Genomic DNA, 24,920 nt, shown 5'->3' on the forward strand with positions numbered 1-24,920 from the left:
GACTGGGAGGTCGCTGGTTCGCGCCTCGGCCGAGTCATACCTAAGACTTATAACATTGGTAAAATGGCGGCGCCCTCTGTTGGCTGCGGCTGCATCGGCTCGCTACAACGGGTCAGGTGTATCGACATTTCGATCTGTGTACATTGTTACAAAGAATGACAATACAAAGGAAATAAAAATAATGAAATTAAGAGAATATTGTCAGACATTACACCTGTCTGTGGTAGAGAAAAAGTTGGGACCAATGTAATACTGTATTGCCAACTAGTAAGAACAATAAAGTCGGAAGTAAAGTCTTTTGAACTGAATGAAGGGAAAGGCGTTGTGGGAAGTAATTCGATCATCATGACAGATATAAATGCATGGCTGCAGGTATTCAACAAGGTTTGTCATTAACACTGCTTAGTTTAAGCTAAGAAAAATTCAAACAAAATGTTATATTGAATTCGAATAACATTATCTTTTCTCATTTCTCAAATTATTTATATCTGGTAAAATAATGCGATAATGAGACCAAACCTATCAAACTTTATCTAGTGATATACAAGTCCCTAGAGGCCTGGTGGTTAGGATTCAGCACTCTTAGAAACGCTATCTGGGTTCAATCCCTGTTTCCTCAAAGTCATGCAATTGTGGTCAGCAACAATTATTGACTGATCAGTAACTGCACAAATATGATAATACACAGGTAAGCATTTCCAATTTTTCCTATACATAAGGGGAATCGGATTATAATGCATACGACACATTTCAGCAAATGCTGCAATGAACACACAAAAACCCACAAAGTTGTCTGTTATGACATTCGCTGCTTAGCAGTGACATGTGGATTCAATTGTTTGGGACTTTACCACAAAATAAACAGGAATGTTAATGAGAACCTGCTGTTGTATTTAGTGAGCACTACTTCAAATAACAACTAAAGACAATCTTGGAGCTTGCTTTTGCTTGACCACAGGGTCATCCCAACCTCCCCTCCTATGTACAGCCTAAATCCTTCAACTATTTCACTCCCCTTTCTTGCAAGATACCCCACCCACCTCTGGATGCCAAACGCATAAGGCACCCAACTTAACATGTGAGCAGAATTCCACCGTTTCCTCTAAGATTGGAATTTGACCGTTGCGCCCGGCAAACAAGAAAAGCGCCACGAAGGCTCCTATCATGTAATTGTGTGCAGTTGACCGCATTCTCCTCGGCTGTCAGCTGATGTGACCTTCCGTTGTCCATGTTTAACTGGATTTGCTCATAGCGCACTCGTGCCGTTTTTGCTGGCTGACATCACAAACATACAGCTGTACACTGAGTGGAACACCTTAACCTGAATATTTCTTAATCTAATGCTGCTAATACAGGAACACATTAATTTCCATTAGCAGCATGTCAAAATATATGAAGTGTCTGCTGAAGGGGCACAGCACTAACCTCTAGTCTTGTGTATCCAACCATGAGGCCATTTCAGGTTGGAAGAGTCTAACAGTTTTATTCGACACAGCCTATAAACCTTGCTTTTAGAGTCCACTTTATTCATCGTTTAATCTGCACCGGCATTCTCATTCCCCTTTTAGAAGCCCCACTGCACAGCACTTGTCTTGTGTACACTGCACAGCATTCTCTCAGAGAATAAAGATTAAAATGTAATAAAAAAATAAGCCAAGGTAATTCTTATTTGAACAAAAATGAAGCATGGATCTACATCTGTTTTATTGAATACAAAGAAAAGGAGGGACGCCATAACTAAAATACATCAAGTTTCCGCATTTAACTTTCAACGTTAATTAAAATATAATTCTATATGTAACTCTTCAAAATCAACAAAGTACTGTGCTTGTTTACTATCGCTCCAAAAGTGGGTTCCATTGCTGTGTTACATCTGTAACAAGGTGTGATGTATGTGGCTTTCCAGGATTTACATGACATATGAATGGAAAAAACTGTTGCATACAGTATATACGGACGCTGTTTTTTTTTTCGCAAAGGAGCAAAAAAAAAAAAAAGACAAACATAAATGTGCCTAAGAAATCAATCAATAACACATAAGGCTTTTTGGTGAGTTAGCAGTAATTACGTGAATCATTTGTCTCTGTACTACAACTCCCATAAATCTTTGGGGACTCAAAATATCCCGAATGAGGAAAGGTGCGCAAGGACAGTAAAGCCCACAAGTAAACAGATTCCTTGTGTTACGCTTTAGTGTATTTTATTGAATTGCTATTGTACATTTATATTTATATTTAAATATAATATATATATATATATATATATATATATATATATATATATTATATATATATATATTATATATAAATTATATATATATATATATATATATATATATATATATACATATATATATAAATAAATATGAATTCAACTTTGCAGAAATATACTTATGATGAGCCGCCAAAAATGCAGGAATATTGTATACACATTTGGGACAAGCAAAGTAGCTAGCAAGACCTTAAACTTTGTATGCATTGTTGCCATTACAGTAATATTCTAAGACTATATAACATTTTTATGTACCTAAGCTTTTTTTAACCCGTTTCAAAAAGAGGCTGGACACAAATTGCAACAGTGCATTTGAATGAATGAATGATTGAATGAATGAATGAATATCTTTATTGTTATGATACAAGTATCAAGAAAATTGAGCTTAACCACAAGTGCACGCATAAATAGGAATAAAAACTATGGATATATTTACTGTTATGAACGGTTTCATTTTCTGCAAAGTGGAAGGAGATGAGTCGAAATATTGTCCTGATTATAATATACACAATATAGGATTTATGACTTATCACTCCATCAATATACATCACTGTCAATATTATTCTAATTTAACCTAATGTACAAAAAGGCAAAAACGTGAAAGCAAAGAGGTCAGTTGTGCCATTGCTATAAATTTACCATTTAACTAATTATAACCATGTTTTCTTTCTCTATTTAAATAAAATTGAAGCCAATATGTTGACTTGAGCGTTTTATTGTTTTCATATGACCTATTTGCAAAAATAATATAGTCATCAGCATTAATGAAAGATTAAAAAAACTAAATAGAAAGATCTTTCAAAGACAAATTGTACTATTTAAAAACCTACAACTACAAATGCCATGTTTTCAGCAAAACTAAGTATTACAGTCATACTGGCCCTGTATCAAAACAATGTACTATACAATACAACTTAAAAACCATACATTGACCTCTCATGAATGAGTTGTCACTTTGTAAATTGATACCCTGCAATAAACATATCTAGATGTTTTTTATCCTAGCCCAACAAACCAACAAAAAGTAGATTTAATTATTAAATTAGCTGAAATTTAATGTCATATATCATACACACTGTGATTGCATTAACTTTAAGAGCATCGTTTAGCTAACAGTTTGCATTTGAATGCTGATTTTTCATTATCAGAGTAATTTGAGCCTTTTAAAGGGCTGGATTAGCATGGACGAGTCCCCTGAGACATTCGCTGGAAAACTCAGAGCAAAGTCCGAGATCAACACAAGTTTAATTTCGATAGGCTAAGTAGCTTTTGCATTATGTTGTTGAGTAAAAAAAACAAAGGGAAGAGAAAAAGCTGCTCTAATGTGAGAGGATTCAAACAAATGATGAGTGAGTTGAGGCAGAAATAAGACTTACATTTGTTATGATATGTAAGGCTTTAAGACGCATTCTGGTCAAAATTGGCAAATTGTCCGTTTTGAGCACAAACTTGTTTATGCGGTTTTGGTGATATTTCTAAAAGTTCTCAAGACACTACTTACAGTTGTTGTTAAGAAGGCTGTTTAGTATGTAACGGATGAGCGGGTCATAGTGCATGCTCACTCGGCATATAACGTGATAAAGCTTGCAGGAACAACTCATAACTTCCATTGGGACACCATTCCATAGCAAGCCGATTACAATTGAGTAATCAGGGCTACTAAACTAATACATTTTCGGTGAGCCGTTTAATCCAATTGCACAAATTATGGTAGAACCAATTGTTTGGCTTCTGTGTAAGATATGGATACGTTAAGGCGGAAAATGTAAACATTCAACCATTGCTTATCTGGCAACTCATTTTGAGGTATGAAGAGTGCACGAATTATTTACTCACTACTGCACATTCACATGTTTAGTACATTAAATGATCCTCCTACTGGCGTGTTTCGCTTTCCAAGTCTTTTGCACTATTGTAAAGTATTCTTTTTCGAAATACTACTTACGATATATTTATATTTGTATATTTACGGAAACTGCGGGTCAGGTGTATTAACATTGTGTTCTGTGTTCGTGTGTACATAAATGACAAATAAAGTACATCTATCTAGCTATCTATCTATCTATCTGGATGGCCGAATAATTCAAAGGCTATGCTTTGCAGTCAAAGTTTACCTTAGAATATGCAATGCATAACAAGGACAGAATGGGCATGTGATTCATGGTGCTGTACAAAGCTGCGGGTTATCAGAATCAAATCTGGACAAGTTAATCTTTAGCCTTTTATCTTCAGAAATGGCTTAAGGAATAACCACATGCCGATGACTGGATCAAAACACGGGCCGCGAGCAATGACATTTCAAATGTGAACCTTACTTATTTTGCTTTACCACAGACACACTAGAGTTCCTTTTTTTGGCATACTTACTGTGATGACAGCCTTACTGAGGCACAAAGAGCCCCTGCAGCCGTATTCGCGCTCATCTTCTGACTTATAATAGCTCAAGGTATTGTTCTTCAAAACCACCCATCGGTCCTGCCATCCGTGGATGTAGTTTGTCCACTATAAACACACAAGTTACAACGTCCGTGTAAAATGCAATGAAAAGTTAGAGGGGGAGAAAACAAAATCACTACCTTGCTTAACACGCCTCCGAACTCCACAGGTTGTGCGGATTCTGGTTCCACATCTTCGTCTGAACCGGACGCTGAGCTCTTTTCGGACATTTAAATTCAAGATGCGGAAGAATTTAAACGGCTGTTAAAGAATAAAATCACCAGAGTAGTCCAGCTCCACTTGATAAATGTCCTCAACGCAGTGAAAGCAAAACAGAACCTGCCCACTGGAAGAAGTAAACATCAAGTTAGCCTCCTCGTCAGCAGTTTTGAGTTATGTGCCCGTTAACCTGCAAAAGAGCACTTGTGGAGAATGCTGACGCTCCAACCGCAAAGACTCTCTTTTGCAGGGATCGGTTTAGAAACTGGCGCAGACTAGCCCCCAGACAAGCTAGTTAGCGTAAACAGTTAGCTGTCAAAAACTAGCAAATATTAACTTGTCTCGTAACTTGTGACCGTCCCGATGCGCAACCCCCGGCAAACGACTTGTTCCCAATTTAATAGTCGCTGACGGCCTCCGCGCTACCGCCGTTAACGCTAACTGAGATTTAAGAAGCTACAATTGAAATGACGATGAAAGAAGCCGCATTGCTGCTTTATTTCCGCGGTTTTGTTAGCAACAGCGGACGACTTCACTAGCTTGTCATTTGGGTCGAGGGGGAGGAGCCGCAGCCACGCTTTACTGTATACCTGATAAAGGCAAGCGCCAAGTTAGCGTGGATAAGTAGCACGAGTTTGTCAAAAGAGTTTTTCAAAACAATGTTATAATATTTTCGTGCTTTAGTACTATATGTAACCATTTGATATTTAAAAAGTGGTAGATTTTATCGCACACTTTAATGTTGTGCGTGAAACACAGAACGTCTCCAGAATATTAAAAAATAAGATAGTTTAAAACCGGATCCGGCGAACTTTAACAAAGCGGAAATCCAATGCGATCCTTTGAGCGGATTATTCACGGACAAAGAGTGTCAGTCTCGCTTCAAAATAAAGCAGCCGACGAAAATACTAATGTCGAGTCAAGATGGGATTTTTATCGTTTGAATTAGGAAAAAACAGTAGACTTTTAAAAGAATCATAGGGTGTTTCAAGTGAAGAAAATTGGTAACCTAAATACTTCAGTACCCACCTACCATACCAATAGAATGCCAAACTGCGACCCAAATAATGACCACCTCACAACTCTATCCAATGAAATGATTGTGAAGTTTAGAGCAGAGAATATATTTACCTTTTTCTTCTTCGAAAAAACAAAATGACCAGCAAAAGCAAAACGCATGCAATTACCGTATACTGTACAATATACATTTAAGCCTACATTGCCAATAAGCGGCCCCATTAACTGCTTTAAAATAGCCAAATACCGAAAGAAATAAAAATTATTAACAAAGAGTGTACCTAAAGACCAAATGTTATTTAATCGTGCTATTAATAAAGATCAATACTGTTGGTTGGATCCCTTAACCAACAGGGTAGTAGGGGCATCCTTTAATGTTGGGTGTCTTGGGCAAGTATAGCCTGGTGGTGCCCATCCCTCTCCAGGCCAACATTGGTTTCCACTCAGTCTCGAACCTGGGACCGTTCGCGTGTAGGGCATATGTGCTAAAACTGCTACAAAAAAGGCTAAAGTATAACACAATTAAACCATTTACTGTACATTTCAGTAGCGCTTCAATGGCAGACACTCAAAAACTGTTTTCAGTTTTGTTCTTCGACTCAATTATTTTTGTCACAGGTTTCCACTTTTTCTTACCCGGATAACAAATTTTCTTGGGACAAATCTATCCATCCATTATCTGTACCGCTAATTCTCAGTAGGGACGCAGGGGTGCTGGAACCCATCCCAGCTGTCTTTGGGCAGAGGGCACCCAGAACTGGTTGCCAGCCAGTCGCAGGGCACACAGGGACAGACAACTCACTCGCCCATTCACACCTAGAGACCATTTGGACTGGCCAATTAACCTGACATGCATGCTTTTGGAATGTGGGAGGAAACCGGAGTGCTCAGAGGAAACCCACGCAAGCACACGGAGAACATGCAAACTCCGCACAGGAAGGTTCGATCTCATGACCTCAGAACTGTGCCGCACATGCGCTAAATACTGCGCTGCCGTGCTGCCCGGACAAATTACCATGGGCAGAAAAAGGAAATAAAACCAACAAAATCACAATAAAACGAGATGCGGTCCCTATCAAACACTGATTGAATCAGTAGGTAGAAGAGCTTGAGCAGGGTATGATCACCAGCTATCTGTAAGGAGTGTAATTGACCCTCCGTTTCTTCTTAGCATTATATTGCTAAGTTGAAGGCGCACAACCTACTGAAACTGGTCTGCGACCCACTTTTGGGTCTTAGGACCATTAACATAGAAACACTGGTCTAAAGCGTTAAGCGTAAAGTTTTATTGGTAAAATCTAATTTATTCAAAGTGTCCTACCGCATATGTCGCATGAAAAAATATTTTTATTGTATGTGATGTTTTTGTAATTTATATTTAATACATATACGACCTAATACGTTTTGAAATTCATTCGTTTTTTTTTTTCGTCTTCACCCAGTTAAAAACACCATACAGTATAACCAGGGTTGGGTAGGGTTACTTTAACTGGATTACTTTCAATTACTTTTGGATTACTCCAATACCAAATCTGCTAACAAAAGACAAAAGAAACTAAATATGAATAAAATTATGACTCACAACACGTGGTAAGCTTTCTCTCCTGGCTTTGATCTCTTTGATCTCCGGCAAAACTAACATAAAATGCGACAGAAACAAAATGAAAATAAATCCAAACAGCTTGCCAACATCATTTTTGCCGTTCCACGAATTCTGTTACTCCCCAAGCCTGCACACAATTTAGTAATTTGATTCATATTTAGTTTCTTTTGTCTTTTATTAGCATATTTGGTATTGGAGTAATCCAAAAGTAATTGAAAGTAATCCAGTTAAAGTACCCCTACCCAACCCTGAGTATAACTCACAACTTACGTCAAACGACCTCTTAAAAGCCCACCTGAATGTGACGTTAAGTGTCATCATTAGAAGTGCTCAGCAAAGCTTTCCAAAAATACATTGTACCAATATATTTTTATCTAACAAACACTTAAAATAGTGTAAGTCAACTTTTGAAAACGAACATAATCCACGTAAATATATTTCTGAGACATGTCATTACAAAACTGAAATTTTAACCGGAAAATAATATTTCCTGCTTCCGTTGATGGCGAGCGAACACGGAAGTGCCTCCAATGCCAAATTTTGCCTCTTATTTTCAAATCCTGGACGTTTTAACAGCCTTATTTTTTAATTTCGCTTGATTGCATCCCCAAGTCTCAAAATGGCACACACATTTTGTATAACGCATACACGCGTATATACTGCAATTTATAATAGTTTGCAAGGGTATCAAACATACTGAAAGTTCTTGTAAATCACGGAGCAAAGAAAAGTTAATTTCCACTCCACGGATCTGAAATCGGGATGGAAAATGGAACATCATCCAATAAAGGAAATGAATTCCTTTCCAGAATGGCCCTCAATGACAACAAAGCCGGTATGGAAGGTCTTGACAGAGACAAAATCAACAAGATCATCATGGAGTCGTCGAAGGTACTAATAATAGAAGTTATTTCAGTTTATCGTTAAACTGTTATTAGCCCTATACAGTAATATTCTTAGTCAAAATTGTCAATAGGAGAATCGTGCGTAGTTTATTGCAAATGCTTTTTATAATGGTGCTTTGGACCAGTTTGGAAATTACAGTTCTGCTAAAACAATGTCCATCCTTGAGTAGTCAACTAAAGTCATGTTTATTTGTATAGCCCTTCAGAGTCTCAAAGGGCTGCACAGACCACAGACTATTATGACACCATCCCCTGATCTAAAACCTACATGAGGGCAAATAATACACAGATATTGTCAACATAGAATATAGATTATTCATATGCTATAGAATAGTAGCGTGTTTTAAGCTTGGATTTAAACATTTCCACTGAGGTTGCCTATCGAATCTCAGGAGGAGGAGCATTCCACAGCACCGGGGAGAACGCTCTCGAACCTGCAGATTTCTTCTTGGCTCTTGTGATCACTAGTAAACCAGCATTTTCAGAAGAAAGGCTCCGGACCGGAACATAGGGTGATATTAAATCTGAAAGATATGAGGGAGCTAGTCGTGCATGATTTTGAATACTACCAACAGAACCTTAAAATCACATCTTAAGCTAACAGGGAGCCAATGCGGGTTAGCTTAAATCAGGGTAAAATTCTTAAAGTGATAAACAGCCCTGGAACAAATTATGTAGTATTTCAAATCAAATTTATTTGCTAAGCACTTATCAGCCAATTAATTGACACTCAAAGTGCAGTATAAAATAATTCAATTTAAAATACGTCCGTAATAATCCATCATCTTCCCATCCAATAACTCGTAATATCTAAAAAACAGACACACTACGGCTAAAACCAAATAAATAATAATGTAAATAAAATAGATTTATGGCAAGGGACCAGAGGGAGACTCATCTGCACTGATAGGGATGGCAGCAGATGGTCTCAGGAAAGGATTGACAGCCATTTAACCACAAGCTACCAGTGTGCCACCAGCATGAAGAAACACTGAAGTACTCCAAATAAAAAAATATAAACAACAACTGCAGAACAGAAACATAAAATGGTAAAATAAAAAGTAATATATGTTACATTAAAATGTTATAAGTTACACAAATCAAACTCAATACAAATGATCAATAAAGCCATATTTCAAAAGTGGGTCTTGAGCCTCTTTCTAACTAAATCTACTTAGGGTCCCCGTAGACCTGATGTCCTCCAGCAGACCGAGTACAAAAGTGGCTGAATGCTGCTTTGTCAAAGGTTTTGGTCCTCACCTTTGGAACAGTTAACAACCTCAGAACCTCAGAAACGGTGATGACTGATATAATGCCAGTAAATAAGATAGATAAGATGGCCCAAAACCGTTAGGACATTTAAAAACTAGTCTAAGCACCCTAAAATTGACTCTGAAATGCACTGGAAGCCAATGTAGCCTTTTTAAAACTGGTGTCATATGATTTTCCCTTCAGCCCCTCTAAACATCCATGCTAATGAATTTTGTTGTGGCTGCAAGCTGGCTTTAGGAAGACCAGAGAGCAGGGCGTTACAATAATCTAAACAATATTATATAAAAGCATGAATCAGCATATCTGTGTTTGCCTGAGACTATGGTTATATTCTTCAGATGATAAAACAAAAGTTTAGTTATATTTTTTATATGTAGCATTTATCATGATGATAATTCAAAGGACGATAATAACACGCTCCCCGTTCCTCATTTCAAGGGTTCGAAGTATTATGAGAATGAGCTGAAGAGAGAGCATCAAGTTAACCAGCGAATTGAGAAAATGATGCTGCAAAAAGCACATATCACAGAACAGCAGCTAAAAAAGGCCCAAGCTCAGGTAATACAACACCAACACTGTGGAAATGTGAAATCATTCGAGGTACATTTCATGGATTCTCTCTCGATAGGTGGAAAGGTTGGCTTCCCAACTAGAGAAAAGTCGCGATCTAAGCCGTATGATTGTGCACGTGGACATGGACGCTTTCTACGCCGCGGTGGAGATGAGAGACTGCCCTGACCTCAAAGACAAGCCCATGGCTGTTGGATCCATGAGCATGCTGGTCGGTTCAATAAATAATACTGTTTTCATTTCCAAACTTTGGCCACTTTATTTGCTTTGTCTTAAACCTTTTTCAATCTGAGAGATACTTTTTGTTACTAATTAGTGCAAAGTGCACCAAGTTTGATATGTATTTTCATAATAACAACTTAGCATTTTATTACTATGTTGTTAATATGTTATTACCAGGTTAACCTTTGGAAGTAGGGTTAAATAGACTCAATCAACCACTAAAATGATTTGACTAGAGGATCACAATGACCAGGCACTGGTCCACTTTTTTTTTTTCAAAACAGGTCTGTGTGTACCTTAGCTGCTATCAGGAGGCACCCTAGTGCCCGTGGAACTATGTTGGAGACCCCTGGTCTAGACATTAAGATCCAAATCCATCTTTCACCAATAGTTGACAAATATTTCCAGAGGCAATATTTCAAAGGCGTCTTAATTGATGGGGTAATAGTTATTTTTCCAAATTTCTATGTACAGTTTTGTAATCCCACTCTATACCGCGGTTCACCTTTCACAGTCTTGCTGCTTCGCAGATTTTCTCTATGAATTGTGTTCTGCATTCTGATTGGCTAAAGAAGTCCCCCATGATTTGGTGACCCCCGCATTTTACGTTTTCACTTTACTTCGTGCAGTTGGATGTTTTTTTCAGCACCTCTTTATGTCATTTTCCCTTCTCTAGGTCTTCAAAAACAAATGATTTACCATGACCAAAAACGTATAAAACTCAAATTCTGCAGAGCTCGTTCCTATGTAGAGTTATGACTCAAAGAATCCTGTCTGCTGTTGGGCTGTGTCATATAAAATACTAGTCTGAAATTGGTTTGCGTCACAGAATCATGAAGGTACCCATATGCTATTGGCTGAACTACCTCCCACAATGCCTTTCTTTTTCTTCATTGAGTACAGAATCTAGTGTGCTTCGCTGCCTCCGTGAATCATTACTGTATTTTCTGTAATGTATTTAGTTGCTATTGGTTCCTAGGCTTTCGACGATACTGAAGGGAGAAGCATAACTTGCTATTATTAGAAAATACAAAGAAGGCACACAAATTTCAACCCTCGCTAAGTTGAATGGCTGTTCTTTTACATGTATATTTATTTAAAATGTTATATAATAATAAACACATATCTTAAATGGATTGCACTTACTATATACTGTTTTGTTAGTTTAATGTTTTTTTCTGGTACACCAGTCGTTCTGAATGTATCAGCTACATTACTATTTCACTGACTACACTGTTTCTACGTTACGGATTTTGTCTTTCACGTGTTTTTGGTAACATAACCACTGGGATAACTGAGGGTTCACTGTGTTGCAGGAAAAAAATGTCCTCATTCTAGTTGCATTGCTGAATTGATAAAAGTATTAATTTGCAAATTACAGTAATCACGGGTTCGCTACTTCGCAAATTTTCATCGTGCATTGTGTTCTGCATTCTGATTGGCTAAACACTTGCCATGCCCCTTTTCTGGTTCTAGCCTGAGCTTCCGTGATGTTGCGGTCTGAGTCGTACGCATATATAGAACAGTGCACAGCGAGAAAATTACATTATGTACGTGCAAATCTTTTTTCTTTTCAAGTTTCTCTCAAAGCTATCATGTTGTCAAAACGCCACAAAGCAACAAAGGGTGGATGAAGATGCTTTCTATCTCCATCAAAGATGAACTTCTCGACCCAGTAAACTTGCTCTGGAGCCATATGCGGGTCTTTGGCACTCTCTAGTGCAGGGGTGTCAAACTCATTTTAACTCGGGGGCCACACGATAGAACAAACATTCTGTTGGGGGCCGGACTAGTAGATTAAATAAATAGAAAAAGAGATAAAGAAATAAGAGAAAAGGGGGGGGGGCAAAGAAATAAAAAGAGAGAGAGGGAGAGAGCGTGAGAGCGTGAGAAACAAAAGATAAAAAGTCGTGAGAGAGGGGGAAAAGAAAGGGATAGGAAGAAAGAAATCCAAAGAGAAATAGAAAGACAGAAGGAGCAAAAAGAGAAAAGAAAGCGCGAAGGGTATGAAGAGAGAAAGAGAAAAGAGAGAAAAAGAAAAAAGGAAGTAAGAGCAAAAGAGGTTAAAAGACACACAGAGAGAAATAGTCAAAGAGCAACAAAAGAAGAGAAAAGAGACACAGAGAGTGAAAGAGACAGACAGAGAGTGTGAGGAAAGGGGTGGAAGAGAGAGAGACAGACAGACAGAGAAATACAAGTTCTGTGTCTTTGTGAGAGGCACCTGGCTTTGGCAACATCAAGTTGACATATTTCAACCTGCAGCTTGTTTTTCTCTTGCGCTTCTCTGATTGCCTTAGCGGGCCTGATCCGGTCCGCGCCCTGCCTGTTGACACCTGTGCTCTAGTGGCTCCCTGGCGCTTTAAAAAATGGTTTCAACGGAACAGAATGTAGTTTTCCACATTATCCACATGATGGAGGCAAAGTATCATGTACTGTATAGTAGATTTTGTCCTTAATCCTTACAGTAGTGCAATAAAATGACAAAATTATAATAATAATAATAATAATAATAATAATTTCCTTGTATTGTCATTCTGTGTAACAATGTACACAGAACGAAATGTCGATTGCACCTGACCCGTTGTAGCGAGCCGATGCAGCCGCAGCCAACAGAGGGCGCCGCCGACCACTTTTTAAGTCTTAGGAATGACTCGGCCGGGGCGCGAACCACCGACCTCCCAGTCTCAAAGCGGGCGCCTTACCATCTAGGCTAATATGTCCGTACGGGAGTTTTTTGTAAAAAAATAAATAGATAAACTTTTGTATAGTACAATAGTTTGATCTGTTAAATACATATCTGATCCTGTCAATTGGGTTTGTTCTTATGTAAGAAATAATTAAAACAATTGAAGGTTTGTACTCCTTGGGTTTTGACCATCTTGGGATATTTTTTGGAACGCAACCCCCGCAAAATACGAGGGGATACTGTTTTATGATGTCTTTGTTTTTATTTATCTACAACTACTATGTTCTTTTTTTAGTCCACATCCAACTACCATGCCAGGAAATATGGTGTTCGGGCAGCTATGCCAGGATTCATCGCCAAAAAACTTTGCCCTCACTTAATTATTGTTCCATGCAACTTTGATAAATACAAATCGGTGAGCAATGAGGTGAGTGCGCCCACACACAGCATTTGTTAACACAGGCTTGCCTAAACCACGGGCTCGAGAGGATATTTTCTCTTTTTTTCTGTTAGATCAGGGAAATATTTGCAGACTACGATCCCCAATTCCAGCCAATGAGCCTGGATGAAGCCTATCTGGATTTTACAGAGCACCTGGAAATGAGAAAGAGCTGGCCAAAAGCCTCACGAACACATCACTATAGCGCAAGCATCACAGGCATAAGTGAGTCTTGTTTTCTTTTAGAAATGTATAAACCGATTTGATGTCAAAACAACTGAATCTTTTTTTCTGATGGTATAGAAAAGCATGAGCACCAACAGGAATCGGAGGTGAAAAACCTCTCCCCTGAGTTGTTTGAAGACAGCCCGAGCTTTGAAGCGGCTGATGAAACGGGCGGAGCCGCCGAGGTTTTTGGTACCTCCGTCGAGGAGGCCGTAAAGGAGATGCGCTTTCGCATTCAACAGAAGACCATGCTGACTGCCAGCGCAGGTGAGAAGAATTCAAACAGTGAACCCTTTAGACCTGCTTAGATTTGGATTTCGAATTTGAATTACAAAGGAAACAGGAAAAACAAACATTCTTAGTTCATGTTGTTATGTCGTTGTGAGTGTACTTTTTAAATTTGCCGTATGTATATGTACCCACCTGTAGGATTCACATTTTAATAATATTTGATGATGGGTTTCTGGTACTTTTTCTATGTTTCAGGAGGTTTCAATAGTTTTAAGTATTTTTTGTTCTTTCAATTACTTTTCAGTGCTATTTAGTACCATTTTTCACTTTTCACTACTTTTAAGTACATTTGAGTGCTTATCAATTTTTTCAGTACTTTGAAATACTTTATTACTTTTTAGTTCTTTTAAGTAATTCATGTATATTTATCAAATTTCAGTTTTTGTCGTGCCCTTGTTTACTATTCAGCGTATTCTACTACTTATAAGGATTTTTTTATTATGTTTTGTTACTTTTTGTATTTTTCAGAAGTTTTCAGGATTTTTAAGTACTTTTGATGAAACATCGCTGGCGGCACTTTAGTTACTAGTGTTATGTTTACTAATATGGTATTCATATACATGTTTTCCAGGCATTGCTCCAAATATGATGCTGGCCAAGGTATGCAGTGACAAAAACAAGCCGAACGGACAGTACAGACTGCCATCCACCAGAGAGGATGTCGTGGAATTCATCCAGAACCTGCCAGTTCGCAAAGTACATTACCTTTTTTCAGATGAAGCAGAGCCTTTTCATTTTTGCTGTAGAAAGATATACATATTTGTGGTGCATTGCTTTTTTTTATTTCTTGGTTTTGCGTGTACAGGTTTCAGGCATAGGGAAAGTGAGCGAAAAGATGCTGAATGCTCTTGGCGTCAGTACTTGTGCTCATCTTCGCCAACAGATGGCAATGTTGTCATTGTTGTTTTCCGAAACGTCCTGGCAATGCTTCATGCAGGTTTCATTGGGTCTGGGCTCCACATACATTGTGAGGTAAACCTCCAGTACGATTTTCATGTACTAAACTTCAACATTAGTGATTTGGAGAGGAGTTTAACAGCTTTGGTTTATTGTAGGACAGAAGAACGAAAAAGCATGAGCACAGAGAGGTACCTTTTTCTCAATGAATGAGCGATGTAATTCATTTTTCTTCCTAATGTCACTTGTCCCTGTTTTTTTTTTTTTTTTTTTTTACAGAACTTTTAGAGAACTGAACAGTCAAGATGATCAAGTTTCCTTATGCAGAGAACTTTGCGAAGACTTAGCACAAGATCTGAAGAAAGAAAATCTCAAGGTACTCAATATCGGTGTTGCAAGCGTTTGTGAAAAATTAACTAGTTACAGTTACTAGTTACTTATTTTGCTTTTTTTAAAGTAACTGAGTTACTCCCCGGATTACTAACACCAAAAGGTAGCATGGGACTCCAAAAGTACCTATCTAGTTACAAATTACCTTATATACTCGCATAGAAGCTGATCTTATATAACCGCTTTATAATTAAAAAAATAGAAGAAAACTTATACACCAACATGTGGAAGCAGTGAACTGTTCGTATTTATTGGCTTTTGTAATCTTGAGAGCTTGCAAATTAGCCCTTAGCTGAGACACTCCATAGCCATTTTGTCTCTGGGCTTTTAACCAAGATCTCCATTTCTGGGTACTGTGCAAGACATTTTGTTTTTTTCTCCATGCATGGTATATTGCAAAAATAATTTTACAAATGAAAAGACCGAAATTAACACACCTTCACCATAAATTCAGTGCTCACGTTTGTTGCTCCTAGATAAGCCCTTCTCCACGCGCTACCTACCATTCGCTACTGACGACACACAACCAAATATGCTCACATAAACGGACCCCCTGATTTCAGTATTTTAATTATATGGTTGTAATTTTTTCTTGGATGGGATCGTATACAGTCAGCATGGCGGCGCAGTGGTTAGCGCGTGTGTGGCACAGTTCTGAGGTCATGGGTTCAAATCCAGCTACCAACCTTCCTGTGCAGAGTTTGCATGTTCTCCCCGTGCTTGCGTGGGTTTCCTCCGGGCACTCCGGTTTCCTCCCACATTCCAAAAACATGCATGTCAGGTTAATTGGCCAGTCCAAATTGTCCCTAGGTGTGAATGAGCGAGCGAGTTGTCTGTCCCTGTGTGCCCTGCGACTGGCTGGCAACCAATTCAGGGTGTCCCTTGCCCACTGCCCGTAGATGGCTGGGATGGGCTCCAGCACCCCCCGCGACCCTACTGAGGATAAGCGGTACAGATAATGGATGGATGGATGGGATCGTATACAGTAGGGAAAACATCCCCATGAGTAAAAAGTCAGCGTCTCTGTACTCTGTGCTTGAGATGCTGCTGCCGCAACTATAAACACTACTACCCTTCTTCATATGTTGACAGCGGCGTGAGAATTATGCTATGTCGTGACCAGAGAAGGAACAATTAATATTAAGAGGACATTGTAATTCATGATTTGCTCTTAAAAAGCAGTGGATTAATGCACAAAAGCGACATAATTTTGTAATTAACGCGTTCGAGTATTCATGACCGAGAAGTTCCTTTGTAACGCATTAGTCCTAACACTGCTGAATATCCGATGAGAGTACTTCATCCGGTTAATTGCGCATCTCTCATATTTGCGCACATGATTTAAAAATTGCTGCATTACTGATTGTTTTGTTTTTGATTTGGGATCATTCAAATGCGTATATTTGTGTGTGTGTGTGTTTAGTACTTTTTGCCTTTTAAATTGATTAAAAAAAGTAGTGGGATGTTTGGCACGGTCATCACCCCCCTGCCTGGGCGCTGATGTGTTTTTGATAGCCACGGGAAAGGGAAGGTCATTAAGGAGACGACAGGGGGGCTCACTCAGTGCTTGAAAATGTTCCCCAGGGAGCAATACAGTATGTTGTTGTGAAAATGTGTCTATAACAGTATCCCTGTCAACCGTGTTCTCCTAAAACTCCCTAGGGTAAAAACATCACTCTGAAGCTGAAGAATGTGAACTTTGAGGTGAAAACCCGGGCAATGACACTACCATGCGCCATCTCCACCGCCGATGAAATCTTTGCTGCAGCCCGAGATCTTCTTAAGACAGAGACAGAGAATGAAAGTCCACAGCCGCTCAGACTGAGGCTTATGGGTAATTAAAGCTCTCTGCTATGTTTAAAAATGTAAATAATCGCTCAACTGAAATTATAAAAGCTAAATAGAGGGGGAGTTGTTAGAATTTCACTTGGATATAAGAGAATTAGTAAGGACAACATGTTCTCGGATTTTAAGCCTCGTCACTAACTAAAGCCATTTTTGCAAACATATGTCACCTTCGATGCCTTTTCCTATAGAACAATGGTCGGCAAATTATCCTATGCCACGGACCGGCTCAATGTCGGATATTATTCTCCCTGCCAGGTCCACCCCACCCATAACATTATCAATAATAACACTAATAATACTACTACCTCTAATAGTAATAATAAGTCCAAAACCACTGTGTTATCACAAAATCGCCAGGGATATGACATGGCAAAAGATACCTTTTATCTCCTTATCACAATATTTCTACTCGCGGGAGCACGTTGCCTTAATTCGTTTCGAGGGCGCGCATAATTGGGAATGAAGCTCATATCGGGGAAATGAGAACGCTGTCGATGATGTGGGAAAAGTCATTCGATTTGATCTCATCACACTATTTCTACTCACGGTACCATGTTGTCTTGCCTTTTTTTATCTTGAAAGGGCACGTGATTGGTCAATCGTCTTTTTGGTTGAACTCATTACCATTATGCTCCTTTACGGTGCCAGGTTGTACTACTAGTGACTCTTTGAACTTATGGACTGTACTTAGATCTCTGGTTCTCAAGTGGTCTGACTTCAGGACCCACCATTCCACCCTAATGACAAGCTGCGACCCTAATCAAGAAAACATTTCCACTTCTCAAATTAGAGGATTGTGCAGTTTAAACTAGTGATAGTAGAATATACCCGCCCCTCCCTCTTTATATCCCCCAGAAAACAAAATGACCAGCAAAACCAAAACGACTTGAAGTGCGGTATATACTCGCATATAAGAGACCCCTTTAAACTGCCATTAAATAACCACATATTGAAAGAGATTCAAAATATTAATAAAGGCTAAAAACTCAAAATTATTTGCTTATTTATTAAGTAAAATTATACTGGTAAAAAGCTAGAGATAGAACATTTTCAAACCATTTACAATGCAATAGAATGAACCTTCCAGCAGCACGTATTTCGCAATTGTTTCCTTCTTCAAATTGATCATTGTCATCTTTATTTTACACTTTTCCTTCCCCTTGTCACTAACTTTCTCGGGACCCATTATTATGGGCATAAAAAGGGAAATAAAACTAACAAAATCACAATAAACTGTGATGTGGTCCCTCTCAAACGCGCTAATTGACTGATCTTGAAGAAGAGATCAAACAGGGCACTATTGCCATCTACTGTTAAGGAGTGTAATTGACCCTCAGTTTTTTTTTTCTTGGAGTTATTTTGCTACGGCAAAAAAGGCCTGTAACCCACTGAAAACCGGTCTGCGACCCGCTTTTGGGTGTAGACCAGTCAGTTGAGAAACATTGCCTTAAATGATGATGGGTTCCTCTTTAGAGAAGTGTTGAATAGTTGTTGGGAGATGGGGCCTACTTGCTTTGTATACTATTAATAGGGATTTTAGTTTCACTGTATTTTCAAGTTTAAACATGTTGAAGGATATATATAATTATATTGTATTTATCCATCCATCCATTATCTGCACCGCTTATCCTCATTTTGTATTTAATTTTATAATAATTGTAATACAATACATTTCTAAGGTTTCTACTTTGCATATATTGCGGTTTTTTTTGGAACACAACCCCGCAATAAACGAGGGATTACTGTATATGAATGGATTATACGTAATCTACTTCCCCCTACAAAAATATCACATTTCTAGATATAGAAATGATAAAGGCCATTCACGCAAAAATTCTTCTTTTGTAGGCGTTCGTATCTCTGCCTTTATCAACCCGGATGATAAAAAGCCCCTGCAGAAGAGCATTGTCGGGTTCCTCCAATCAGGAAAGGCAGACAGCGCAGGCTCCCCCCAGGAAGTGCATCAACAGCTTGAAGAGGATCGTCTCTACTCGTGTCCCCTCACAGCACAGACATGTCAAAACAAACAGGAGGTTACTTGGCAGACGAAGACAAGGAGCTTACCGGACGAGCGGCCTGCCGATAGACCTCAAATATCTTTCTTTCAAAGAGCCCATGCCAAACGATTGCAGCTTCAAGTTGGAGCGCAAGAGCGGGAAAATGAGGAGGGCCGCTCTCTGGGTGAAGATGATGACGCAAATAAAAGGGCAGAGTCACCAAAAAAGGGCACGGTACTAAATACTTCCGGCTTAGATCTTCTGGAAAATGATGAGGCTCAAGCTTCGACCTCAAGCACGGTTTTGAACTGCTTCACCTGCCCCGTGTGTTTCACCCATGTTGGCACAGATGATTTGAATGTCTTCAATAGCCATATAGACCAGTGTCTCAGTAGAGGAGAGTTCCATATGTCAAACTCAATGACAGACATTCAAGAAATCAATGGTGCAGGGAGTGAGACACGTTCATCTGAATTACAAAATGATAAACAAGAAAAGCCCAAGAATAAGGAGAAACAACAAATGACGGATGGTTATGTTCACAACACTGCTTTTATCAATGGCGACAGGGGAGCACTAACCTCACAGGAGCTTCGGTCACGTCACGGTGAAGGTCCGGTCCTCACGTGTCCAGTGTGTCAACTCAACCAGGACACAAACGACCTCGCTGTCTTCAATTGCCACGTTGACATCTGCCTCAACCAGGAAGTTCTGCACAAGATGGCGGCATCTCCCTCAGTGGAACTCGCAAAGAGCAATGGAATGGGTGAGTTTAATCAATCTTCAAAATCAAACAAAGAAGTCAAATTATTGCGTCACATCCTAAATTGTGTAGGAATGGTTTATATGAGTTTGTTTTGACTGATTGCTCATATTAAGAAATATTTTCTACCAAAATTAGAATACCATGCTCAAATCTAAATAATACCACTTTGGCTATTTAAATGGACATTGTGTATGAATTGGAGCCACCTATTGGTGAAATAAATACAATTTTATTTAAATGATAAGCAAAAATACATGAACTATCGTATAAACTTGCATTTTTTTAAAAATACTAATAGGTCGAGAGATTTGTATTCATTTTACATAACTTGAGCCTCACTTCGAGTGGGCAGACGTACTTGTCGACCATATTAATGTTACGTGTATGTAAAAACCTTTTGAAAGGTTTGGCAACGAAGAAAAATGTGCTTTATGGTCATTTTGAGTCTCCATAGTTTGTAAAAATAAAAAATCCCATTCATTAAAAACACAGTATTGATTTGAATTTTTCTGCTAAGGTTGTGGTTGAGTCTTTTTAACACTACTACCAATGATTCACTTGGTAATAACACAGTTACAACATAGTAACAACCTTAGTTGCTGGGTGCTCTTTGCACTAAAAAGTTCCAAAAAGTAGCTCTTGTAAAAGGTCGGAGACCCCTATGCTACATAACAATCTTTCATTTTTATTATTTTATGAAGGATGTATTATCAAAGTAAATAAACAAGATACCTTTAAAGAATGAAAAATATTTTCTACCATTGCTTGAGTTTATTTTTAAGACCACTTTGTCTTCACTCAAAGGTTTAAAAATTGAAATCTGTTGTGCCACAAACGTACCACTGCATTTATTTTCTCGTGTTGTCGGATAAAATGTGTAACCAAACTAACCCATATCCCTTTGAAGTACCCCGTCCACACATCTTCTAATATACAGCAAGCCACATTGTGCGGTGCAAGTTGATTTCCACAAAGGAAAAAAAAACATCTATTTTCACCACTTTACCCCTGCATCGGAATTTCCTAAATCCTTTTTTACTATTCTGTTTTAGTGTTATAAATAATTAACAAATTCTGTTTTCCTCATAACAAACAAATCTCACAAATTGGACTCTGTCAAGTCAGGTGGTCATCATGTTATTGTCCAAAAAATGTCCCCTAAAAGACATTATGGTTGTGTCTGCATTCACAGATAGAAGCATACCCCCTCCGAGGCAAACAGTCCGAGTCAAAAGCAAAAGGTAAGAAATAATTTTTTGAAATTGGTGTCGAACAAAAAAAAAACACAGCGGCACAAAACCATTGCAATTTGTTTTGTTTATATTATTTAGTTATCTTGTGCCACTGGAAAACCTGTTGACCCTTTATAATTCCTGTAATATTTATTAGTTACTTAAAGGTGTTTTAAGGTTTCCTACGGTTTCTTGGAATCCTGTTACATGCTTGATTTTCAATATTGTGTTAGGGAATGAATTTTGGGGTGAAGTGCTTGTAAATGCTTGAAATTGTTGCCATGTTTTTACAACAAGTCCGCCTAAAAATGATGCTGACACTGCTCTCTGGTGGCTTCGCTTTGCCGTCGCATTTCTCCCCGTCTAAAACCATTGTTCTATGAAGCGTCCTCGCACCCTACGGGTCATGCCTAAGAGGACAGGTGCATGCCACACCTCAACAGAGCACTATGAAATACGTAATATTGCAAGGATTACGTAAAAGATATAGATATTTATTATGGGCCATGCAAAAAAATGAGGTAGCGTTTTCCAGTGGTAAACTGAAATGGGAAGAACTGCCTGCAACTGAAAACGTAAGCAACATATTACTCATATTTTACTCTGCACCTATATGGGGTGAGATTTGTTTCAAACTATTTACCCACGTATTGCTTAGATGCACAAATGCATTCGCAATTTACTTAAGATCTATGAAAAATCCCATATGCAGGGATCAGAATTTTCCGCGGATCCGCGGATTTCCGCTGTTTTTGAACCCCAAAGGCATTCCGACTTTTTCACTTTTTCTCTTGCGTAGCAAACAAATTCAAAATCCGACTGTCTCACTCTTTCCTTTATTGCTCTGGCGCACCCTGGCGGCCGTTAGAAAAATTGGCCGCATTGTCTCACAAGCTGCAGGGACTGAACTGCATTTGAACTTATCTTGTCGGTGGGGGGGCTCCGCCCTGGTTTATTCCTGGACGCTGGCTATTTCAGCTGAAAATGAAAATCTCCATTCTGATCCCTGCATATGTGAATTATGCTCTTAATTGTGGATCTGCAAGACAGTATAGATCAGGGGTGTCAAACTCATTTTAACTTGGGAGGCCACACGATAGAAAAAAAACATTCTCTCTGGGGCCGGACTAGTAGATTAGAGAGAAGGAAAAAGAAAGAAAGAAATAAGAGAAAGAGAGGGAGAGAAAAGAGCAAGGGTGGGACAAAGGGAGAAAGAGAGAGAGAGAGAAAAAAAATGTTAGAAACAAAAGAGATAATAAGAGAAATAGTGAGAGATGGGTAAAGAGAGAAATAAGATGAAAAGAGAGAAAAAAAGAAGGGGAAAGTGAGAGAGATAGAGAAAAGAGAGCTAAAAGGGAAAAAGGAAGAGAGCAAAAGAAGGTAAAAAGGACAGAGAGAGAAAAAGAGACAAAGAGGAACAAAGAAAGAGGAAAGAGCGACATAGAGTGAAATAGATGAATTGAGAGCAAGAGAAAATGGGAGGAAGATGGAGAGAGAGTGAGAGAAATAAATACAAGTAAAGTGTTTGTGAGAGGCACCCGGCTTTGGTAAAATCAAGTGGACATACAGTGGGACCTCGGTTATCGCGGTTAATGGGGACCAAAACCACCCGTGAAAATCTGCGAAGTAGCGGCGCACCTTTTTAAAAAAAAAAAACTATTTTGTTCTATTATTATTATTTTTTAGGCCCGCGAAGCTCTGAATCTGCGAACGTCGAAGCGCGAAGTAGCGAAGTCCCACTGTATTTCAACCTGCAGCTTGTTTTTCTCTTGCGCTTCCCTCAGCGTTGTCTCGCGGGCCGGGTTCAATCCCTTAGCGGGCCTGATCCGGCCCGCAGGCCTCCTTTTGACACCCCTGGTATAGATGATACACACCTGATTTCTTGACAGTCCTGGAGGAATTGAAAAAGTGGCTTTGAAAATCCTTAAAAGTGCTTGAATTTGGCCATGAAAAAGGTGTAGGAAACTGGTGACTTCTATTGTGGTTTTCATTGCTTGCTGTTCTTGTTTTCAGGCGAGACTCACCTTCTTACCTGCCCTCTAAAAAGGCCAAAGGTCTGAGCCCTCACAACACCATTGACAAGTTCTTCAGGTGACGGCGCATCAGGCACAGGAAATGGAAAAAAGAGATTGCACTTAAATCCATATTAAATTTAAATGATTGATGTTTGTTTTTTGTTATTGCTAAAACACAAATAAATTAAGAAAAAAATGTTTATATGTCAAGAATGGGAATTATCGATGGCCATATTTGGTATTGTTAATGTTTTTTATGAGTCACTCAAAGCATTTTAACATTCTTAATCAAGTAATATTTATTTTTGTTTGTTTTACAAATGCTCAATGTATTATTTATCAATAAATGGATACGCTTACTATATAACTGTTGCAAAGAATCATTCTTCACACTAATTTCATGCCTAGGTTTTGTAACAACCATGTCAAAGATACGGGTCGCGAGCTTCATCAAGCTTGTTAGATTATTTAATCCGGCCCGCTATACATTTTTGAGTTCGTCAAAAAAGAAGCTTGTCTCAAGGTCATTTATATCATAAGTTATGATATTTTAAATGCTCTCTACGGCCGCTAGATGACAGTGTTGGGTTCGTATAGCGTGTCGAGTTGATTCAGGTGTAGAACTGCTTTGAATCAAACCAGTTTACACAATCAATGCCAAATATTTTTTCATAATCATATACCAAGCAATTTTATTTAACAGATGATGGTAGTATTTCACTCATTTTATGTTTCCTTTAAATTCCCAACTCGATCGTTCCCATATGATAGTTATGAGGTCCTCTGTTAGAATCTGGGATCAGCCTTCAAGTTTTCAAATGTTTATGTTCTTCCCATGTTGGGATTTATATGTTTTGTTTGCACGGATAATTGCAACATTTTTTGTCAGTGTTCAGTCCTATAACCCAAAAAAAATAACCCAAAATAATCCAGTAATTGGGTTTTATAAAGCGAATGTGCAGGTTTTGGGGCTAGCTGTCGTCCTACATTTTTAGCTATTTAGCTAACTATCTACCATGCTTTTTACATATTTTGCATGCTAGTCATTTATTTTGGGTCTGGATTTTTTATGGCTTTTACTCTTTTCGCCAGCTCTATTGCTCCCTTTTAATTTTTTACCTGTATATGAACTTTACAATTTTATTATCATTGATGTAATCATATTTGGCATTTGGAGTCCATGTAAACAAAGTTATATATTTACTTGTTCCATATATTTCTAAAAGTATTTCCGTTCCTACACAAATATTTCATATAGCTCATGTTATTTTACTCGTTATTTTGTTGTTGTGCTCTGTACAGCCCTTTGAGACTTTATGTGATAAAGGCCATCACAAAGAAATATAACTTGACATGAAAATTACAATGTTCATAGTTTGCTAACAACACGAATAATAGTAAACTGACTTTAGCTATACATTAATACATTTGTCAAGCTGTGCATAATAAGTCAAATATTGTTGCACATGTAAAATAAACTTATAAGTTGATTCACGAAGGCGTGTGAGAAGCACTTGCTATGTAAACAGATCCACCCTCCAGTATTGACCAACTCATCTCTGGTTAATGTTCATATCAGGTCTGACCCGGTTCTTCAGGTATTTTGTTGAAGTTACTAA

At 38.4% G+C, this 24,920-nt stretch overlaps 2 protein-coding genes across 4 annotated transcripts in view; one reads left to right on the top strand and one right to left on the bottom strand.

Annotated features, from left to right (window-relative positions):
- LOC148365611 (ceramide transfer protein-like) overlaps positions 1-5,501 on the bottom strand; it is a 33,129-nt gene extending 27,628 nt beyond the window's left edge. For 2 of the 3 annotated variants that reach the window (XM_088336005.1, XM_088336003.1), the window contains exons 1-2: positions 4,848-5,501; positions 4,639-4,773 (exon numbers count right to left, since the gene is read on the bottom strand). In XM_088336005.1, the coding sequence (XP_088192131.1) occupies positions 4,639-4,773; positions 4,848-4,937 (225 nt within the window). In that variant the 5' untranslated portion in view covers positions 4,938-5,501. The remainder of the gene's footprint in view (positions 1-4,638; positions 4,774-4,847) is intronic. The other variant, XM_088336004.1, reaches the window with a different exon arrangement.
- Positions 5,502-7,897: 2,396 nt separating this feature from the next.
- polk (polymerase (DNA directed) kappa) lies at positions 7,898-24,799 on the top strand. Its single transcript, XM_088336006.1, has 14 exons — positions 7,898-8,437; positions 10,162-10,281; positions 10,352-10,504; positions 13,497-13,628; positions 13,715-13,865; positions 13,944-14,132; positions 14,728-14,852; positions 14,962-15,128; positions 15,212-15,244; positions 15,333-15,429; positions 17,106-17,277; positions 19,140-20,054; positions 21,247-21,295; positions 23,300-24,799. The coding sequence occupies exons 1-14, from the start codon at positions 8,309-8,311 to the stop codon at positions 23,379-23,381; spliced, it is 2,514 nt and encodes an 837-aa protein (XP_088192132.1). The 5' UTR covers positions 7,898-8,308; the 3' UTR covers positions 23,382-24,799.
- Positions 24,800-24,920: the final 121 nt, after the last annotated feature.

The sequence above is a fragment of the Urocampus carinirostris genome, chromosome 5 (genome assembly GCF_059441175.1).
Source record: "Urocampus carinirostris isolate Australia breed hairy pipefish chromosome 5, RoL_Ucar_1.0, whole genome shotgun sequence".
NCBI lineage: Eukaryota > Metazoa > Chordata > Actinopteri > Syngnathiformes > Syngnathidae > Urocampus > Urocampus carinirostris.

What these genes read in the sequence shown, in the direction of transcription:
- polk (XM_088336006.1), top strand. Translation starts at nt 8,309, where the DNA reads ATGGAAAATGGAACATCATCCAATAAAGGAAATGAATTCCTTTCCAGA. An exon ending in CGCAAGCATCACAGGCATAA is followed by an intron (nt 13,866 to 13,943) that starts GTGAGTCTTGTT and finishes CTGATGGTATAG; the next exon opens with AAAAGCATGAGCACCAACAG. An exon ending in AAAAGCATGAGCACAGAGAG is followed by an intron (nt 15,245 to 15,332) that starts GTACCTTTTTCT and finishes TTTTTTTTACAG; the next exon opens with AACTTTTAGAGAACTGAACA.